Source organism: Chelonoidis abingdonii, chromosome 15, assembly GCF_003597395.2.
Source record: "Chelonoidis abingdonii isolate Lonesome George chromosome 15, CheloAbing_2.0, whole genome shotgun sequence".
Lineage (NCBI taxonomy): Eukaryota > Metazoa > Chordata > Testudines > Testudinidae > Chelonoidis > Chelonoidis abingdonii.
The window spans coordinates 16,833,111-16,852,869 of record NC_133783.1 but is presented as its reverse complement, the minus strand read 5'-3'; the positions used below and the strand labels follow the sequence as shown (position 1 = coordinate 16,852,869).

Sequence of the window (19,759 nt, the reverse complement as noted above, 5' to 3'; positions counted from 1 at the left end):
CTGCCCGCGCCAGCCCGGGAGGGAGGTGCCCGGCTTCCAGGCGCCGCTGGAGGTGGCTGGCTGAGAGGCGGCGCTGGGCTGGGCGGGTTTCCCGCGTCGCTTTGAAGGGGGGATCTGCTCGCTGGGGTGTGGAGGGGGGGGGGGAGGAGGTCCCTACTTCTGGGGCGGCTTGCGGGGGGGTTGTGGGGCTCCCCCGGAGGTTTGCTTTGGGGTACGGGTGGCGATCCCTGGATATTCCTCCTTCGGTGGGTGGCCTTGCCCGGCATGCCCGTGGCGCGGGGTCCCGAGGCGCTCTCCGCCGTGGCTGTGGGGGTGTAATTACTAGAAAGAAGGTATTGGAGTAGTTCGTAAGCTAGTGACGGGAAAGCGACACAGGCGCTGGGGTGGGAAGTGACGGGGGGAGGACCCAGTGACCTCGGAAACCCCCAGCGCTTTGCACTAGGAAGGGCTCTGCCCACGAGCCTGGCGGTGGCGGGCACCGTGTCTGCACCCCACTCTGTGAGGACAACCGATGGAGGAGGTCAGGCGCTTCCCTGACAGGCTTTCGCTGCTGTTTGGTACCTTCTTGTGGAAAGGTGGCTAAGGGGGAGAAGGGGCTCACCTAGGAGTAAACATTTAGAGCACCTTGTCTGGTAGCTGGTCTAAAAGGGTTGGAGGTGCTGCAGTTTGTTTGGGTTGGGTCCCTAGATGTCTAGCTTAATTGGAAATAGTTTAGTAAAGTTTTATCATCCTATATACTGATAAGGGCCTCAGGGAACTACCACAATACCAGAGTCTGTTGGCACAGAACTGGGTTTAAATACTGGGTTTTAATAGTACGGTTTGATGTTGTTGCAAGTCAAACAAGTTTCCTTCTGCCAAACCCTTCAAGTAAAATTAATCTAATTATAACACATTCAGAGCTAAGTCTTAATATATTTTTACATAAATGGAACATTTTTCTTCTTTCTCTTTCTCAAATGCTTGCAGAAAAATTTAGTTCAGGCTAAGTCTTTCAGAACAGGTGCCATGTGAGTTAATTTATTTAAAATATTTTTCTTTTTTAATATTCCTTACTGTATGGAAACTAGAGTAGAAAATGAGAATGAGCTGTGACTTCTTTAAGATTCTATACTTTCTGCCTTTTGTTTTACAGTGCTTCGAAGTATTGTAAATACTTACTGCACTTGGTTACGGCCCTGATCCTGCCATTGGATCTGCCGGTGTAAGGGTCCTCCGGAGGGAGCCTAAAATTTGCAACTTGATGAGAAAACATGCTGATTTCCTCACCATGGCTAATGAAGTACAGTTACTTACTTCTGTACTAATAGATGGGTTCTACTCTATATGGCTTTATTTGGTAATTGATAATTAAAATGCAAGTTTATTAAAATAGAAGTTAGGTTATTGGGATTTGTGTAGAAAGAATATAGACATTCCATAAAGTCACTCAGAGTAAAGAATGGTGTTGAATGGGGCGGAGGACAGTTCATTTAAGGATACATAATTTATGGATACGCTCAGTACACCTTCAGTTCACACTCCTCATCTGAGAAGACAAGTGATAAGAAAATATGCAGGTTACCATAACAGTATTTTAGTCGTATATTTAGCACATGCTCCATTTTACATGAATAGATTGGATGGAAATTCATTTACATTAGTACTGAAAAGTTGATTTGTAAAACTAGTCTTTAAAATAAGATTATTTAGCATCATTGTTGCAGATGTAGAAACACAGTATTAAAAAGTGTAAAACTTAATTGTCCCTAGATCATGAGTAGGCAACCTATGGCACACGTGCCAAAGGTGGCACGTGAGCCGATTTTCAGTGGCACTCACACTGCCTGGGTCCTGGCCACCGGTCCAGAGGGGCTCTGCATTTTAATTTAATTTTAAATGAAGCTTCTTAAACATTTTACTTTACATACAACAATAGTTTAGTTATATATTATAGACTTATAGAAAGAGACCTTCTGAAAACGTTAAAATGTATTACTGGCACCCAAAACCTTAAATTAGAGTGAGTGAATGAAGACTCAGCACCCCATTTTTGAAAGATTGCTGACCTCTGCCCTAGATAGAGGGACACAGTTATTGTAAACTTTGTCATTTTAAAACTGAGAGAAACACATTGCCTTAGCCTAGGTGAGGAAGGGCAATTGATTTATGAATACTTAGGAGGATAATTATTACTCTATCTGCATCATGAATTATGGGATTAGGTAATCCTGAGTAAAATAAATATGTAAATATGATTAACATGTAGCTGTTGTAGTTTTCCATTGTTTTAGAGTTCAGGTGCTTTTAGGTGAATAGTGGTTGTGATGGTCGTTAGAATTTCATTATCAAAACTAATATGCAAGCATATTGTTTTGTAATCATGAGCAACATTCTGTGGCATTATAAATAACCTTACGTACTTGTATGCATTGAAATTTGGTCTAGACACGTTGATATGCAGGATGAGTCTCTTAGAGTGCAAATGCTCATAACTGTCCTTTCTGATGTTTTATCTGTCTCAGACCTAGCAAATTCTCAGTTGTATTACAAATATATTACCAATAACTTGGCTACCCATTTTACTTCTTACTGTTGGTGATATGAGTATATAAATTGTTAGATTTGGTGGCTAAGAAAAGAAATCTGGAACTCATCAAGAGAAACCTCTCTCCTAATAGCCATTTGAATGTCCAGCAGGATGTCTGCTGGAAAAGTGCATGAAATATAATACAGTAGTATTTTGGGCTATATTTGTCATCCTTGACTAATCAGGGAAATGCACGGTTCTGTTATTACTTTACAAGAGGCATATGCCATGTTTTTATTAAATTAAATAGCATAGTATATCTTCTGGCCCAGAAGTGAAGGGTGAGGGATCTTATCAGAGATTTTCTTTTTGCCATTTACAGTGAGATGATATACTCAGCATGGTTTCAAAAATATACTTGTTTGTGTGTAATTTCTAAAGAGAACCATTAGATTTTTGAACTCATTTCCAAAATTTATACTCTGGGATTTTCTTTGGGGACTGAATACATTCACTATTAATCAGAGGTTAATGTATAAACGGGTGCTATTTTTGTTCAAATCTAAAATCCAATAGTGCAATTTATTTTAAAATATCTCAGAAGAATAGAGAAAAGAAGTCTAACGTATCTATGGCAACCTGTGGGCACACCAGGAAATCTGACATCTTCAGAAGGATCTCTGTACAGTTAGCTCTTATAAGTGGTTCAGTCAGAAATGCACGGCAGTTAAGAATTCTGAAAGTAGAATGAGGTGACATATTGATGAGCACAAAGGGGAGAACTAGAGTGCAGTTATTTGAAATAGTTGCTGAAGTACAGAAAAAGGAGATGATTAGGAAAATAAAATCAGCAAGTAGATGATAGTGGCCCTGGAGAACTGTTCACTATTTCTCTATCATATAGAAGTATATATTTGTAACTTATGGCAGTGCAACAGAACTAGAATTATAGGTCATTTACCCTTTCTAAAGTCAACTTCTTGCTCTTTTGACATTTTTAGCCTATCAGTATTAAAGGTGACATGCAAGAGATCAGTTAATATGTATATGTATTTTTAAATAAAATAATAAAATCAATGTCTTGGATCAACAGAAAACATAACTTTATAACTAGGGCCCTACTAAATTCATAGCCATGAAAAATGTATCACGGACCGTGAAACTTGGTTTCCCCTATGAAATCTGGTCTTTTGTATTCTTTTACCCTATACTACACAGCTTTCATGGGGGAGACCAGCATTTCTCACACTGGGGTTCTGACCCAAAACGAGGGCTGTAGGAGGTGGTGTTGCTTGGTTATTGTAGGAGTGGGGTCATGGTATTGCCACTCTTACTTCTGCACTGCCTTAAGAGCTGGGTGGCCAGAGAGCAGCAGCTGCTGGCAAGGCACCCTGCTCTGAAGGCAGCACCTCACTAGCAGCAGTGCAGAAATAAGGGTGGCAATACCCTGCTATGCCACCCTTTCTTCTGCGCTTCTGCCTTCAGAGCTAGGCAGCCAGAGAGTGGTGACTGCTGGCCAAGGCTCCCAGCTCTGAAGGCAGCATAGAAGTAATGGTAGCAATACTGTGACCCCCTCTACAATAACCCTGCAACCCTCCCACAACTCCCTTTTGATTTAGGACCCCTTCAGTTACAACACTGTGAAATTTCAGATTTAAATATCAGAAATAATTAAATTTACTATTTTTTAAAATCCCATGACCATGAAATTGGCCAAAATGGACCTTGAATTTGGTAGGTCTCTATTTATAACTTGTCAGGACTTTAAGCCATCATTAATATAAACACATTTGTATTCCAAATATTGTCCAATTACTCCAATATAAAAACGGTTGGAGACCACTTTTCTCTACCTTTGAAAAGGTTTAAGTGAGAGCTGATAGAAGATAAGTGTAAATAAATGTTTAGTTGGGGAGGTGTGTAGGGGAAAACAGTCCTACTTTGCTTGTCAGTTACTCTACCTTTTACTAATACTATATAGCTTTTTGTATTTACTCCTTCACAACTCAACTCAAGTCCTTTGTTGGTCTTGTAGAGAAGTTGTAAATTTATGTAACATGTTTATTTCCTATTATAGAAATGACTATGATGTTACAAATCAGCTTTGATTTCATCACAGGGCAAAGATGAGCTGAGGAGGAGAATGCCTATTTGTGTACAGATAAAGTACCAAGATGAAATTGTCTTAATATGAACACAAAAGTATATAGATGAACGTGAGTCTTCCCATCATGTGGTTTCTTATCAAGGACCCTTAGAACACACACTGATTTGTACTCCACTGTGTTAGCACTGCAGACACTTGAAAATTGTATTGCAGCTACTTAGTTCTCTGTGCTGTTTCACCTTGAAATGTTGACAACTTTCTCCTTTTGTTTTCTTTTTGGCAAACCTTTATTGCCCCCCACTGATAAGGCTGGCTTTTATTAGTCTTTGTGTATGTGCCCCATTATCACTGAATTCAGCATGAATGCGAACAGCTTTTGGAATTGTTTAAAAGCTTGCTGCAGCATAGCAAAGGCACGTGCTCTCTTGCCTTTTTTGTTTGTTTGTGTGTGTGTGAACTTCTTGGTGGCAGAGGGGTGACTTTGAAAATGGATATTTTGTGCAGAAAGCCTGTATTTAAGTATGTTTCTACATGGAATAGTCAGTCTGGGGGAAAAAGGCATCAAGATTTCATGTTTACTGATTCCATATCAAATTTGGTAAAATATGTAAATACAAAGATTTCTTTGACTGTCAGGCCTGCAAGTTAAGTTTGAGCACTAAGTATTTTCTTCCTTATTGACACCAATGATTACACGCCAAATAGAGAATAACTTGTACTTGTGCAACTGCCTCATCTTGAAATTATGCTCTCACTCTTTTGTAACCACATTGAAGGCTGTTGTTGGGATGGTTGAAGATTGTGCTGTGCTTTAAAAACAAAGCACCATACAGATGTGAAGTATTATCAGATTACATACAAAAACTTTACATTAGGAGAATGTTACGGTTACAGTGTTACAAAGTCAATCACTAAGAAATTTCAGAAGTAAGTTGCTTAACCTTAATTTTGCTCCCTTGTGCATATGTATTGTGATAGTCTTTTATTACATCAATATATACCATTTTTTCCACAAGATCCTTGCCTTATTCAGTAAGTTGGGTGCCTGGTACCAGGGTAGATAAAAATAACTCCTTTAAAAATCTGTGGTGTTTTTTTAAATTTAGATCTTGATTTTTTTATTTAAACTTTTTTTAAAAATTAAATCAGATTGTGTTTTTACATTTTATAGTGTTACATTTTTTAAATAATTGTATTGTAACTTTTTTTTAGTTTTCTAATTGGCACAGTTTTACATAACTTTTTTCTACTCGAGGTTTTAAACTTAAAAAGACATGCCAAGGGCCTCATTAACTTCCTTACTGTGAGACCAACACCAGCTAAAAAAGTGATAAGCAAATAATTGTGCTATATTTGCAGTCAACATCATCTTCTGTAGCTTGAACTTCTATAAAGCAAGAAAGTGGGGGCAAGTAGCCATGTGAAAGCATTTCCAGTCAGGGTTTGCCTTGTAAAGTTAATGGGTCTTGTGCTCCTAAGTCAGTTAAGTGCTTTTGAAATTCCTACCCTTAAGTGCCTAATATGGACTTCTGTTTTTGAAAATTTTGGGTTGGCTATAAAATGTTTACAGTAACTTTGTTAATGTATTGAAAGCCTAAACTTTTCATTAACGCTACAGTAATTTTGTTTTATAGTGACACAGACTGCATGCCAGAATGATGATAAAAATAATTTTAATTCCTGATTCTGCAACTATTTATGCACTTGCTTAACTTTAAGTATGACTAGTAGTCTCATTGACTTCAGTGGGACTATTCATGTGAGTGAAATTATGTACCTGCTTAAGTGTTTGCAGCATTAGGACTGTGTGTTTCACTTTTTTTTTACTATAATAATTTTTTTAAATTTGTTAGATAAGATACCTTATAGGGAATTTTAATTCTGGCATTTCCTAACTTTTGAGTGCTTGACCTTAACCTTATTTTGACATAGATTGTATAAATGTCACTTCCTATCTTGTTTAAAAAAGGGTCAAATGAAAAAGCCCAAACATATCAGTAATGGGGTTGGAACAGTCAGATCCACAGCACAGACCTCTGCTGCATGAGCTAATGGAGTAACTAGTAGTAGGGAGTTATACTCAGTGGCCTGTCATTTGAAGGGGATAAGATACATTCTTTGCCAGTGGGTTTTACAGGTATTTGCTGACAGTGGAGTGTTAAGACTCAGGAATCCTGGATTCTATTTCAGGTTCTGGAGTGGTGTGTGTTTTAGTGGTTCGACTCTTCTTTCCCTCTGTTTCTTTACCTTCCTACCCTGTTGTTTCTCTGCTCTTCATACCTCTGTATTTGTTTGGCTGCTTCCTCTATGTTGTCTGGATGCCAACAGGGGGAGCATGGAGGCGATTGAGTTTCGTTGTTCTCAGTTCTAGGGCCCAGTGCCACTGTTGCTTACAGCAGCTGGGAGGAGCTGTTGAAGGAAAACTCGCTGCTCAGCCCTGGGATGGAAGGTGCTCAGTAGACACAAAGTTTGGAGAAATTTGCTGCCGGCCTCTATAACAAACCTCTGCTGAGTGTGTTCAGATTTTCAGTGGCTCATAAGTTCGGCAAATTTGGATGGATTTTTATGGGTAAAGCAAAAGGCACTACAGAGATACTGCAGTTTCTCAACAGAACAATTGGCATCAGCAAAACAACTCATTTTCCTCCAACCTCATGTTCAAACAGTTCTTACTGAAACTTTATATATAATCAGAGACAGTTACCTGGCAAATAAACTTTCAGCCCTAACAGTTAAAGTTAGCAAAGTTAATTAATATTTCAGTTTACTATAAATACAGTTCAAAATATGCAGTTAATATACTTTTTTTTCTCTTCTAGAGTCTCTTAAAACATCAGGGTTTAAAAACAACAACAACAAACCTTTGCAGTACACCTTAAGTGCATGAAGATTTGGGAGGGAAGGAAGAACTAGGTAGGAAGAATCGAAAGGGGGTGTTTAAGGAGTGGTGAGTAGAGTGTATGTGGGGGGGAGGGAGAGGGGACGGTAAAAAGGAGGGAAGCCAGTCGTCAGTGTCTGGAGGTGGACAAGTGGAGAATGAAGCCTAAAGTGGGAAACAATTTAGAGACCAGCTATTCTTTTTTTTTCTTTCTTTCTTTTTTCTTGAATGGATAGTATTTGGAGCCCTATGTGCCAGGCTTAAGCTGTTCATTGAATTTTAATTTCAAAATGAATGTTACACCTACAAAATTAAAGATGTCTGAGATGTACCCATAAGCCCAAATATTTTAATATGGTTTTGTTCTGTTTGGCTCCTGCTGGCTGTAGGATAGACTGTTCACAGTTCCAATCATTAGGGCTCAGTAGTCAGTCTTCTTTTGAAATTTTTTTTTATCTGTCTGCAGTGTGGCTCAAATGGTAGTGTGTCTAGAGAGATGACAAAGTCTTGAATATATTTGCAGAGTGGGGTGAATTAATGAAAAATATATTTGGGGAAACGAGGTGTGAAATTATTAAGATAATGCAAAAGCTGAAGCAAAACTTTAGCACAAGTAATCAGCAAAATCTGTTCATTTTAGGAAAATGGCCTTTTTATTAATACCCACTTTTGAGAGTCAGGGATCAGACTTTGTGTATCGTTAAGGAGCAGTAAATTATCAGTCATGCAATAACTGGCTAGTCCATCAGATCTTTCAGAAAAAATGGGTAAATATGCAAGAGAGGTTTCATTTGTTTTTTCTTTACAATTGCCTCTGTTTAAGAAGTGTCTACAGAACTTGAATCCTAGGTAGAAGTAACCAGAGGAAAAAGGAAACTTAGTAGTGAACTCTGTCAACTTTTTGGCATTTAGGTTGTTGTGGTAAGAGTAATATTGTTACCTGCATGGTTGGCCAACTTTCACAGATGGCAGAAAAGGGTACATGCATTGTCTGTTTACATTCAGTAGTGCTGACTAGCCTTTAGTGCATTAAGTTTCCAGAGGAAGACACTTTCAAGATGTTGTGATAACACTTTACTGTTTTATATTATAGAAATAAAATAGAAAAGCCTGATGACTTCAAGAACTGTAACAGTATTCCTGTTAGAATTTTGACAGTTGGTGTACTAGATATTTATAGGAAATAGACTGTTAGAAAATGTTTTGCCGTTATTTCCTCCATAGCATCTTGACTTAGAGTGAAAATAACTTCATCAGATATAATTTTGAAAAAATTCTGTTGTATATAGAATTTAATTCAAATGATTACAAATCAAAAAACTGTACATCTTCAGTCTTGGTGGGATTATCAGTGTGGTACTTTGCATTGCTATATCCAAGTAGCTCTTTTGCAGTGAATAGAGGGGGATTTCTTTTGTTTGGGTTAGGGAAAACATATTATATGCAGTGGGACTTTAATGCAGATGTTTTGGAGTTTCATATCATTCAAAAATTTTGGGATTCGGTTAGATTAAATTTTTCTATTACTCTGTTCTTCTGTAGTTTCTAATATTTGGTGTCAAGGTTACAGGGCAAATTGAGCCTTAGAACTGTTTTAGTCTCTCTCAAGCATATCACATAGTTGACAGACCTGGTTTCATTTCTGCCACTTTGGGCGAACCACACCGTCCTGCCGTTCTGACTGGATCTCTGGGCTGCAGTGTGTCCGGTTTCCCGACCATGTGAATGCAACAGACCTATCTTGGTTTGGCCACCTGTATGTCTCATCGTTCTGAGGAGCTGGGTTGTTAAAGTGACTCAAAACCAGCATCTTTAAAGTAAACATGATTCATTCGTTCACTCATAGGTACGCAACATGCAGAGCAAAGGGTGAAATAAATCAGGTGAGGTCTACATGTACATTTCCCTATACATAACCTTTAATCTTTCTTGTAGCTTCTATATGGGCATGTCTACACTGTGAACTTACATTGGCAGAGCTGTCTCTCTCAGGGGCATGAAAAATCCACATCCCTTTGAGATGTAGCTTTGCTAGCCTAACTGCCAGTGTAGATGGTGCTAGGTTGACAGAATCCTTCCATCGATCTTGGCCTCTTGGGGAGGTGGTTTACGTATGCCAATGGGAGAAGCTCTCCCATTGATGTAAGTAATGTCTACAGCAGTGGAGCTGCTCTGCTGCAGTGGTTTAAGTGTAGATACATCCTATGTTTAAGTTAGTCCTGTTACCTCCATCTTTGGGTTGTGAGAAGCTGACTGCCCCAGTGCAGTTGGTGCTGCTCTGTTGTCATCTTGCATTCATATTGTGCGTGTTTGTGTCTAAGGGCTTGTGTCTATACTTAAAATTCTGCGGTGGCACAGTGGTACTTCAGTGAAGGCACTATGGTTTAGGTAGTCTACTTCCCTTAGCTAGGTTGGTGGGAGAAGAGTGTTGTCTATACCTGGGGTTAAATTGTTGTTTTTTCACACCCCTGATCAATATAGTTATACTGACCTAATCTCTTAGGGCAGACAAGGGCTAAGTATCTGGAAAACTCTCTCTATGTTGGAGACCCTGAGTGACTCCAAGAGTATGAGTCCGAGTATCACTCCAGATCCAACCCATGGCAGAAATTAGGCATGGGGTGGAAGCAGGCAAATTGCTCTAATCTATCTCTGTCAAAGAGGGATTTTTATTTTGGGGGGAAAATACCCAGCCCTAGCGGGGAATCCTGCCCCTTCTTCAGACAGGCTTCTCCAGCCATGCCTGAGGTCTACCTGGTCCTCCCCCTTTCCAATCTGAGCCTCTCCCCCACATACTCTGGTCAGCCCCCTCCCACTGGCATTCAGCTCCCCCCTCCCTCCCAGTGCCTCTCATCCCCTGCCAGATCAGCTGTTACATAGTGTGCAGGAGGTGCTGGGAGGGAGGAGTGGAGATGGGGTGGTGCTGGGAGGGAGGAGTGGAGATGGGGTGGAACTGGGTGGGAAGAGGTGCAGGGTGGGGCCTTGAGGGAAGGGATGAAGTGGGGGCACGTTCTGTGGCAGAACGGGGGGGTTGAGCACCCCTAGGACCCGGAGGAAGCAGGCGCCTGTGTCTCCTTGTCAATCCTACACTTGAGATATGTGTATTTATTTTCTGGATTTTAGATGTTTAAATTTGTTACCTTTATTTGCCCTTCCCCCAGATCCTAGCTCACGTGGAAAGGCAAGGAGAGGGGCTCAGTCACCCCAAGAGCAGTAGGGTCCCCCAAGTCCCAAAACTCATGGCAGGCAAGAAGAGAGGCTCAGGCTCCTTCAGAGGGACAGGACTCCCACAGATCCCAGAATGCATACAAGAGGAAGATGCAGGGATGGCAGACCCCTGTACCAGTAATCCCCCAAATCCCTCTGCTATCCCTCCCACTTCCCCTGATCTCACACCCTCATCCTCAGATGAGCCCCTCTAATCATTCCCATTTATTCCACTCCCCATAATACCCCATCCCTCACTTCGTACCCAAACCCTTCTTCCCCTATTACCACCTACCTTGCATCCCTGATCATGCTCCCCTTCCCGTGAGCATTCATAAGTAAATTATTTTCTTTTCAGAATAATTTTAGTGCCTCTGAATATTCTGTTGTGCTCTCACTCCTCAAAAACCCCACCTTGACAAAGGCAGATTTTTCCCAAATATTTATAGTCAGACTGCTGCTCAGGGTAGGTGTCAAACAGAGTTTCTGGTATCTGTGAAGTTAGTGAAAGAATTGTTTTTTTTCTTTTCCTGGGAGGTGTATCTCTGAAGGTCTGGTCAAATGGCCATAGGCACTGACTCTGTGGGTGCTCCAGGGCTGGAGCACCCACAGGGAAAAATTAGTGGGTGCTCTGCACCCACTGGCAGCCAAGCTCTCCTCCCACCCCCTCACCTCCACCTCCTCCCCTTCGTGTGCCATGTCCCTACTCCTCCACCTACCTCCCAGTGCTTGCCACTGCCAAACAACTGTGTGGCGGTGGCAAGCGCTGGGAGGGAAGGGGGGGGAGCGGGAATGTGGTGTGCTCAAGGGAGGAGGTTGGGAAGAGGCGGGGCCAGAGCAGGGATTTGGGGAAGGAGTAGGATTAGGGGGCAGGGAGGAGGTGGGGACCTTGGGGAAGGGGTTGGAATGGGGGCAGAGGTGGAGTTGGGGTGGGGCAGGGGGTAGAGGCTGGTCGAGTACACACTGGCGTGAGCAGAAGTCAGTTCCTATGCAGGTGGCCCCAAATTTGGATCACTGATCATACCCCATTGGGCACACCAAATTTAAAGACAATCTGATTAAACATATGGTTTTAAGATACTTAGAACTTCCTTTAAAGAGAGAGTTGGTTTTAACCTTACCAATAGCAGACCTGTTGCTATGCTACTGAAAAAATCAGAGTGAGAATGGAAGCTCCACAGTAGCACACTAGACTCAGAGAGGTGTGAAGTGGCCCATCCGTTTCAATGAGAGATTCTCAGCTGAAAGAGAATACCCAATGGAGATAAATGTCAGCTGAAGCAGTAGCTCAGAGACATATGAGCTGCTCCATTCGTCAGTAGGTGTTCCCTTCCCTCTTCCCAGTGCTGAAAAGTTATGTTATGTTAAGCATACCCATTTGCAGCCCCTCACTCCATTCTCAGCAGCATGTTCCTGGTGCATGCTCCAAGCTAGCTACCCACATAGAGTGGCAGGGCTTTCGCAGATTGTTAAATGGGAATGCAGACAGGGAGAGGGGCTCAGACAATCCCACAAAAACAAGGCCACCTCAGAACCTTTGAAGTCTATTGATGAAAAACACTGGGGGAATTATGTGCCAAAAATTTAAAAATTTTGCACACAATATTCTAAAATTCTGCATATTTTATTTGTCAAAATAATACAGTATAATCACACCAGTTTCAATTATTTTTGGTTATTTATTTCAAAATACCTGTCAGCAAGTATGTGTGTAACAATGCAGACAACAAAAAAGATTCAGGAGAGGTTTTTTTCGCAATTAGATTCCTTACTAGGCATATATATACAGAACTCTGAGTAATAATTCATTTAGAACGGGGCGGGAAAAGTATGGAACAAGTTTTTTAGGGGGGAGGGGAGGGATTGTTAGGGAGCTTCTCCCATGCAGACCCCTAGTCTCTCCTGTTCAGTCAGGCAATCTGCCTCTGTCCCCGTGTGTTTCTGCGCCCCATGTGTTCTTGCATCCCCTGTCCACATATGACCCCTACTCAGACACTCACTCCCCCATCCCCATGTGGCCCTGCACCCCCTCCCCCGTCCCTTTGTGGCTCTGTACCCGCTCCCCATGTGTCTGTGCCCCCACCCAGCCACTCCTCTATTCCTTTGTGGCTCTGTACCCCCCTCCCCCATCCCCATGTGTCTGTGCTCCACCCAGACACCCTCTGTCCCTATGTAGCTCTGCACACACACCCATCACCATGTGTCCCTGCACTCCCACCTCCCATGGCCCTGTGTCTCCATTCCCATTCAGTCCCTGCCCCAGTCTGTCTTCCCCGCTAGCCCTTATGAGCTCGTCTGACTCTCCTGGCACCCCATGCTGTGTGTCTCCCCAAAGTTCCAACCAAGCCTGACAGACACTGGGAAGAAGGCAGGCTCTTTCTGTTCCCTAGCTGGCTGGGTGCTGCTGCTTTGTTCTGTCGCCACAGCACCTGGGAAAAAGGTGGATCTGCAGAAGTTTTTTTCTCCTGGGAACTGCTGCTCTTCTTGCACCACAGAGCCCTCTGGTGGGCAAAAGGCAGAATTGCAGCAACATTTCAGCAGAAGCTTTTTTGCTGCACAAAAAATTAAAAATATGCACAGCTCATTAATTATACGTATGTACAGTAGTGCAAAATTCTCCCAGGAGTAACTTTATAAAAGCTAGTTCTTTTGATTATTACCTCACCACAGTAGCATATCAGCTGCAAACCTAGGTGAGAACTACAGCCCTCTAAATGACTATTAACTCCTATCAGCAAACATTTGTCTTTGTTTAAAAAATTAGGAAATGAAATGGGAAAAAGAAATTCATTAATGTTGAGTTAAACTTGCCCAGCAATAACAGACTTCCAGAACACTGAGTTAATCAATACTCAAACTTCTGAAAACGAGGAAATAGAGTTAACGTAGATGCCCATGTAACTTTAAATCTTCCCTTTTTGAGCGATGTCCTAACATGCCTATAATACATACATGCTCCCATTCTCCCTGTTTGTTGTAATGGACTGGGGGTCCCTGCATTTTCCCCGCTCTCAAACACTGAGCCTACCACACTTGTGAAATTAACAGCCCCTTCACAGTTGCACGTGGTGTACCACCTAAACCTATGTTTTTCCCCTACCCATCATTATATCCACAGACTGCTCTCATATCCCACCTCACTACTGACAATACCCACGGCAAGTGTCCTGCTGCTGACATAGTCTACACAATTCTGTGCTAAAATGATGTAGACTGGAACCTTATGGCACACCTGTACTTTTCCCTTTGATAATGCACAATGGGAGACGCAGACCCAAATATTCTCATATTATAATAGCAGCTCTTTGAAGCTACTCCAATTTACTCCTCTGTTATTCAGTACAGCTACACTTAACACAGTGAATGCAGCTGGCATACATGCAGATAAATCCCAGTGGCTATTGCCAACTCAGGGCCAGATTTAAGGTAAACATCCATACATCTTTAACTCTGTGTTTCCACGTTTTCAGTAGTTTGGGTTTTGCTGAACTTAGTGTTCTGGAAGGGCACAAGCTATACCTGGGCTACCTTAACTTTGTGTTCTCACATTGTTCGCCTTTTAATCTATTTGAATCTTTTTCTGCTGAGCATAAAAACCATGTTTGGAGCTATCCAGGGAAGCATGTTCTAGTTCTTGCTGGAAGGGTGCCATGTTTTTTCTTTTCTGGAGCAGGCAGAACTTTTGTTGGTTTAATACTAAACTTTAGGGGTTTTGTAAACGTGAAATGTGCTCCTTTTAGTGGATGCACTGCCCACTTTCATCTCTGAAAGAGTCTGCCTCTATCTTCATTTTCATGCTTAGTTGTGGTCTCCATTATAATGGGGTTTGAAATTTAGTGCTCATTTCAAAAGGTGCAGCTGGCATCTGTCCCCCTTGTTGGAGGACAGATTTGTGCTTTGGCTAGGGGGAGACATGCATGTTAAGCAAAACAATCCTTTGCAAACATACGACTTTCCACTGTCTGCTCTTTCGTCCATCACCCTTACCCCACTTCAGCCATTATTAAACTCTTTGTTTTCATGAGATCTAGGAGCAGATGCAGGCAAAGGCAGGGCTTATGTTCATCAGTAGGGCATAAATTGAACGTTGCACTGCGAATGAAGTAATTCTAACTATGCAATAAGTGTAGAGATCAGAGGTGGGGAAACTACTGCCTGTGGGCCACATCTGGCCTGTGGGTCACGTCTGGCCTGCAAGACCGCCCCATCTGGCCCTGGAGCTCCCTTCCAGTTCTGTGAGATAGGTATATCTCCATATATTATTATTTATTGTTATAAGGGGCAGGGGGTCCTGGAGGGCAGTCAGGGGATGGGGCGGTTGGATAGGTGTAGAAATCCTGAGGGGCCTGTCAGGGGGTGAGGGTGTGGATAGGGCTTGGGACAGTTAGGAGACGGAGCAGGGAGTGTTAGATAGGAGGTGGGGTCCTGGGGGGAGGGGCATGATTAGGAGTGGGAGGTCTCAGGGGGGGATGGTTGGGGGTTATCATGGGGGCAATCTGAGGGCAAGAAGTAGGAGGGGGCAGATAGGGATCCGGGCCAGGTTCCTACCTGGTTCTTCATATAGTTTTGGAACCCCGATGTGACCTACAGGCCAAAAAGTTTGCCCACTCCTGTTACAGGGACATAGTAGTGCACATCGGGGATAGAAAATGACTGTTGCTACACATTGACCGAGTTCGTGCAAAAGCACGATGTTTGCTTGGTTCATTCTCTTGTGTTGAAAAACTTTCTGTTCACTTTCTAAGGGTCAAGAAGGCTCCTTTTTTCTCTCTGCCACCTCCTTCAGCTAGCACTTGCTGTCCAGTTCTTTTGCTCTCCCTGCCATTCTGTTATGGTCTATGCACTGCAGACTGCAAAGTTACACCACTCAATTATTTTAATTTCATCTGAATTGTACAGAGTACAATAGAGTGGCATTTCAGGGAGAAACTGGAAGAGCACCAATATGCATAGAGTGAAGTATCAGAGGGGTAGCCGTGTTAGTCTGGATCTGTAAAAGCAGCAGAGAATCCTGTGGCACCTTATAGACTAACAGACATTTTAGAGCGTGAGCTTTCGTGGGTGAATACCCACTTCGTCAGATGAATGTAGTGGAAATTTCCAGGGGCAGGTTTATATATGCTAGAAGCAAGCTAAGATAAGGTTAGTTCAAATCAGGGAGGATGAGGCCTCTCGTTCTATTGCGAGTCAGACGTGTGTGAAACATAGGGAGGAGGAACTCGGTTCAGTATAATTGGCAGAGGCTATTCACAGATCTTTGTTTAGTTCGAAGTTAGCTGATGGTGTCAATTTGCATGAATAAACTTGAGCTCAGCAGTTTCTATTTGAAGTCATGTCCTGAAGTTTTTTTTGCATGCGGTAGCACTTAAGGTCATGCTATAAGTGTGGCAAGAGGTTGAAGTGCTCTCCTACAGGTTTTTGTATATTGCCATTCCTGATATCTGATTTGTGTCCATTTATCCTTTTCTGTAGTGACTGTCCAGTTTGGCCGATGTGCATAGCAGAGGGGCATTGCTGGCATATGATGGCATATATTACATTGGTGGACGTAGAGTGAAGTGACTCTGCAGGACATTGTTTGATTTTGCTTGGCAAATCTAAATTCAAGAGCAGAAATACAAGTGCACTTTTAAGGGAGGAAGACCAAAAGCCCAGCTGAAGGTGTAAGAGAACGAAGGGAAAACAGGGCAGAGCAAAATGCACAACTTGAACTACAGAGAGACAATAGCAGACTAAACAAATAGGATAGAGGGAAGAAAAACAAATGTAGGCCGTAAAGAGAAAGGAGACCAAAAAGAGGAAAGCAGTTCCATTGGATTAAGGTAGAAAATATTAGTTTGGCCTTTTGCCCTCTGAGCTTGTAGGGTCTAGGAGCATCTCTTGTTGTGTTCTCTTCTTTAGTCAGACCCTTCTCGCTGGTTGAAGACATGAAGTTCTCCTTAGCTGAAGGGGTGATCAGTGTGATGCGGGGCCTTGTAAGAGAAGGAAGTAAAATGGATGATAGGGCATATAGTCAGAAGGGATCTTCCAAACAGCTCCCAAGGAAAAGGGCAAACCTCAGTGAGAGGGACTGAAACAAAGATGAAGTGAGCAATATAGAAACTATATGTGAGGAGCAGGGAGGCACTGACAGAAATCAAAAATAAGGTGATAGTAAAGAGATATGTATGCTATCCATAGAAGGGGAGAGGCAGCCCATAAAAGAGAGAAGAAGGTTGCTTCGTGTTAGGGTGCATGCTTAAATCCTACATTATCCTTCTCCCAAATCCCCTCCTTCCCAATACATTTGGAAATATTTGCAAGATTTATTTATTCTATAAAACTGTCCTGATATTTAGTGTTCCTGTTTATTGCTGCATAGTTAAAGACTTTCTGGAATTCTTTATTTATTGTAGTTATTAGTAATGATGCACACACAACATGATATTTAAAACTCCTGCTACATGAATAAATAGCATTCACCCAGTGTTTGGTATGGCCTTCTATAGAAGGACTGTGTGTGGTTTTTAATGAATCAAACATGATAAAAACCAGTAACATTAAAAAATGTTCATGCTCTGTGGGGTTCACTTTTTTTCCGTCTGATTTCCTCCTCATATAGTGAAGCATGGGGACGAGATTTTTGCAGCCCTGTTGGATCACCATTTCTTATAGTTTTTCAACTTGAAAACTGCAAAAGAGGAGATAAAGTAGCATTTTAAAAAATATGTGCTTTTTCAGCAATGCTTTGCCAGTGGCTGCAGAAAATACTTGTTCAAATTTGTGACTATTGTTCCTGCTTCAGAGAGAAGCAACATCAAGGCTAGCATCAGATGATGTGATTTCTGGAAGTGTAGCAAACAAGTCTAGCTGGCTCTGTATACAGTAACTCCTCACTTAACGTTGAAGTTATGTTCCTGAAAAATGTGACTTTAAGCAAAACGATGTTAAGCAAATCCAATTTTACCCCATAAGAATTAATGTAAATGAGGGGATAAGGTTCTAGGGAAATTTTTTTCACTAGACAGAAGACTCTGGTTAACTTTCTTTCTTCACAAGGCAGCAGGAATGTTAGGAGATATGCACATTTCCCTTAAGTACACTGCCTTGTTAATTAGATCAGCTTGCTGAGATGCAGCTGCTGCAGGCTCCCTGAAGTCCTGAGTCCTGGTCTGTACCCCCCTGCTCTATGGAAGATGGGGTAAGTGGGGTGCAGGAGCAGGGAGACACCCTGACATTAGTCCCCCCTCTTCCTTCCCTTCCCCTCGCACAGCAAGCAGGAGTCTCAGGGAGCAGCTCCAAGGCAGAGGGCAGGAGCAACACATGGCAGTGTGGGGAGGGACACAGCTGAACTGCAGGCAGCTGCTGCACAGGGAACTTAGGGGAGCGGGGAGCAGGGAGCTGATAGGGGGCTGCCTGGTTCCAAGTCCCCACCAGCTAGCTGCAATGGGCTGCTCTTCCTGCAAGCAGTAGACAAAGCAGGCGGCTGCCAACAACATTAGAAGGGAGCATTACGCAACTTTAAACGAGCATGTTCCGTAATTGATCAGCAACATAACAACGTTAACCAGGACGACTTTAAGTGAGGAGTTACTGTACACCACTGGTCCGACTCCCAAAGAGAAGAATCACAGGTGTCAAACCTGCAGGGTAAAGACAGTAGATACACAGGGTACTATAATCCAGGTCCTGGTCTGGATAATTGTGGTAAAGGCAGAAGTCCTGACACCTGAGGGAGTGCAATCAGTGATGCCATTTAGAGAACTGAGGCACAGCTAATCCTGTAACTGTGACATCTTCTACCTAGAGAAGTCTTTATAGTAAAATAACAAGATGATGCCTTGACTTCTTTTGTATACTCTAATAAAGTATAAAGCTGACCTTGACGGAAAACAGAAACACACTTCTGTATTATGCCAAAATCCTTTAAATAATCTACATGATTTAAAAAACTGAATTAGGATTTTTTCTAAAGACTGTTCAAGAAGATATTTAAGAAATTTTCTCTCTGCTTTGTTTCTGCACACACCTATATTTGAACAAAAAAACCAGTTGTGGTAGGCAGAATAGTTACATTTAATAAAGGTTTGCTGTTGGCTGGACTTTGAGCAGACATGAGTAAATTTTGGACAAAACTGTGCATTCCTGATAGTATCAAAAGCATATATTCTGTGAGCAGAACGTCTATTTCAGTAATATAGCCACCCAAGAGGTTATTTAATTTTCTGACTAGTGTTCCTCACCCCAGTATTTGTACTGATAACTTCTTCCTGAGTGCACCACAGACTGTGGAGTGAAGTTGCTGATAATGTAATGCGGTGGAATGCGTGGAAGAAGAGGGATGGTCTGTTGTGTGTAAAAGAAATAGTAGTGGTCTATCAGTGAAAAGAAAAGGAAGACTAAAGTAAAAGCAAGTGGTAGCTTTCAGGCTAACAAACGTTTTATACATTTGACATCCTATTTAGTTGCATAACTCAGGTTTATCTGCCGGAGAGCTAAATTTGATGGTACAGGTGGTGGCAGACTAGAACATTGCTAATAAGGTTCCAGCAGAGTTACCACTTACTGGTTGACAAGCAAGTATCCAAACAACCTGATTTTTTTTATGTCATTATTTAAAATATTGAATTAGAACAATTATAATATTAAAAACAAAGAATTATAAACAAAGAATAGTTGTAGTGACTGCACTGAGTATGGCAATCCTGATTTTTTAAAAAAAATATTGCATGCCGCAGTGGCAGGTAGCTTTGTCCTTCCCCTCTTTCTCCCTTTATATTTCATGCCCTGAAAGCTGCACTGCTTTATGCAGAACATTTGACTGACCTAAAAAATGATAATCTAGTGGGGAACATCTCTAGATTTTAAACATTTTGTTTAAATCTGTCATTAAGCTAGCTATAAATAAAGATAGACTCATAGGTCAGAAGGGACCAATACGATCATCTAGTCTGACCTCCTGCACAAGGCAGGCCACAAAACCCTACCCATACACATTTATAACAACCCCGAACCCATGACTGAGTTATTGAAATCGTCAAAATTGAGATTTGAAGACCTCAAGCTGCAGGGAATCCAC

The 19,759-nt window shown here is 42.0% G+C and overlaps 2 protein-coding genes across 4 annotated transcripts in view; both read left to right on the top strand.

Moving 5' to 3' along the window:
• ANK3 (ankyrin 3) overlaps window positions 1-19,759 on the top strand; it is a 548,067-nt gene that overhangs the window by 340,038 nt on the left and 188,270 nt on the right. The window lies entirely within an intron of this gene.
• Window positions 1,157-19,759, top strand: part of CCDC6 (coiled-coil domain containing 6) — an 83,180-nt gene continuing 64,577 nt past the window's right edge. The window contains exon 1 of one of the 3 annotated variants that reach the window (XM_032768848.2): window positions 1,157-1,339. In XM_032768848.2, coding sequence (XP_032624739.1) covers window positions 1,244-1,339 — 96 coding nt within the window. In that variant the 5' untranslated portion in view covers window positions 1,157-1,243. The remainder of the gene's footprint in view (window positions 1,340-19,759) is intronic. The other 2 variants (XM_032768849.2, XM_032768847.2) reach the window with 2 other exon arrangements.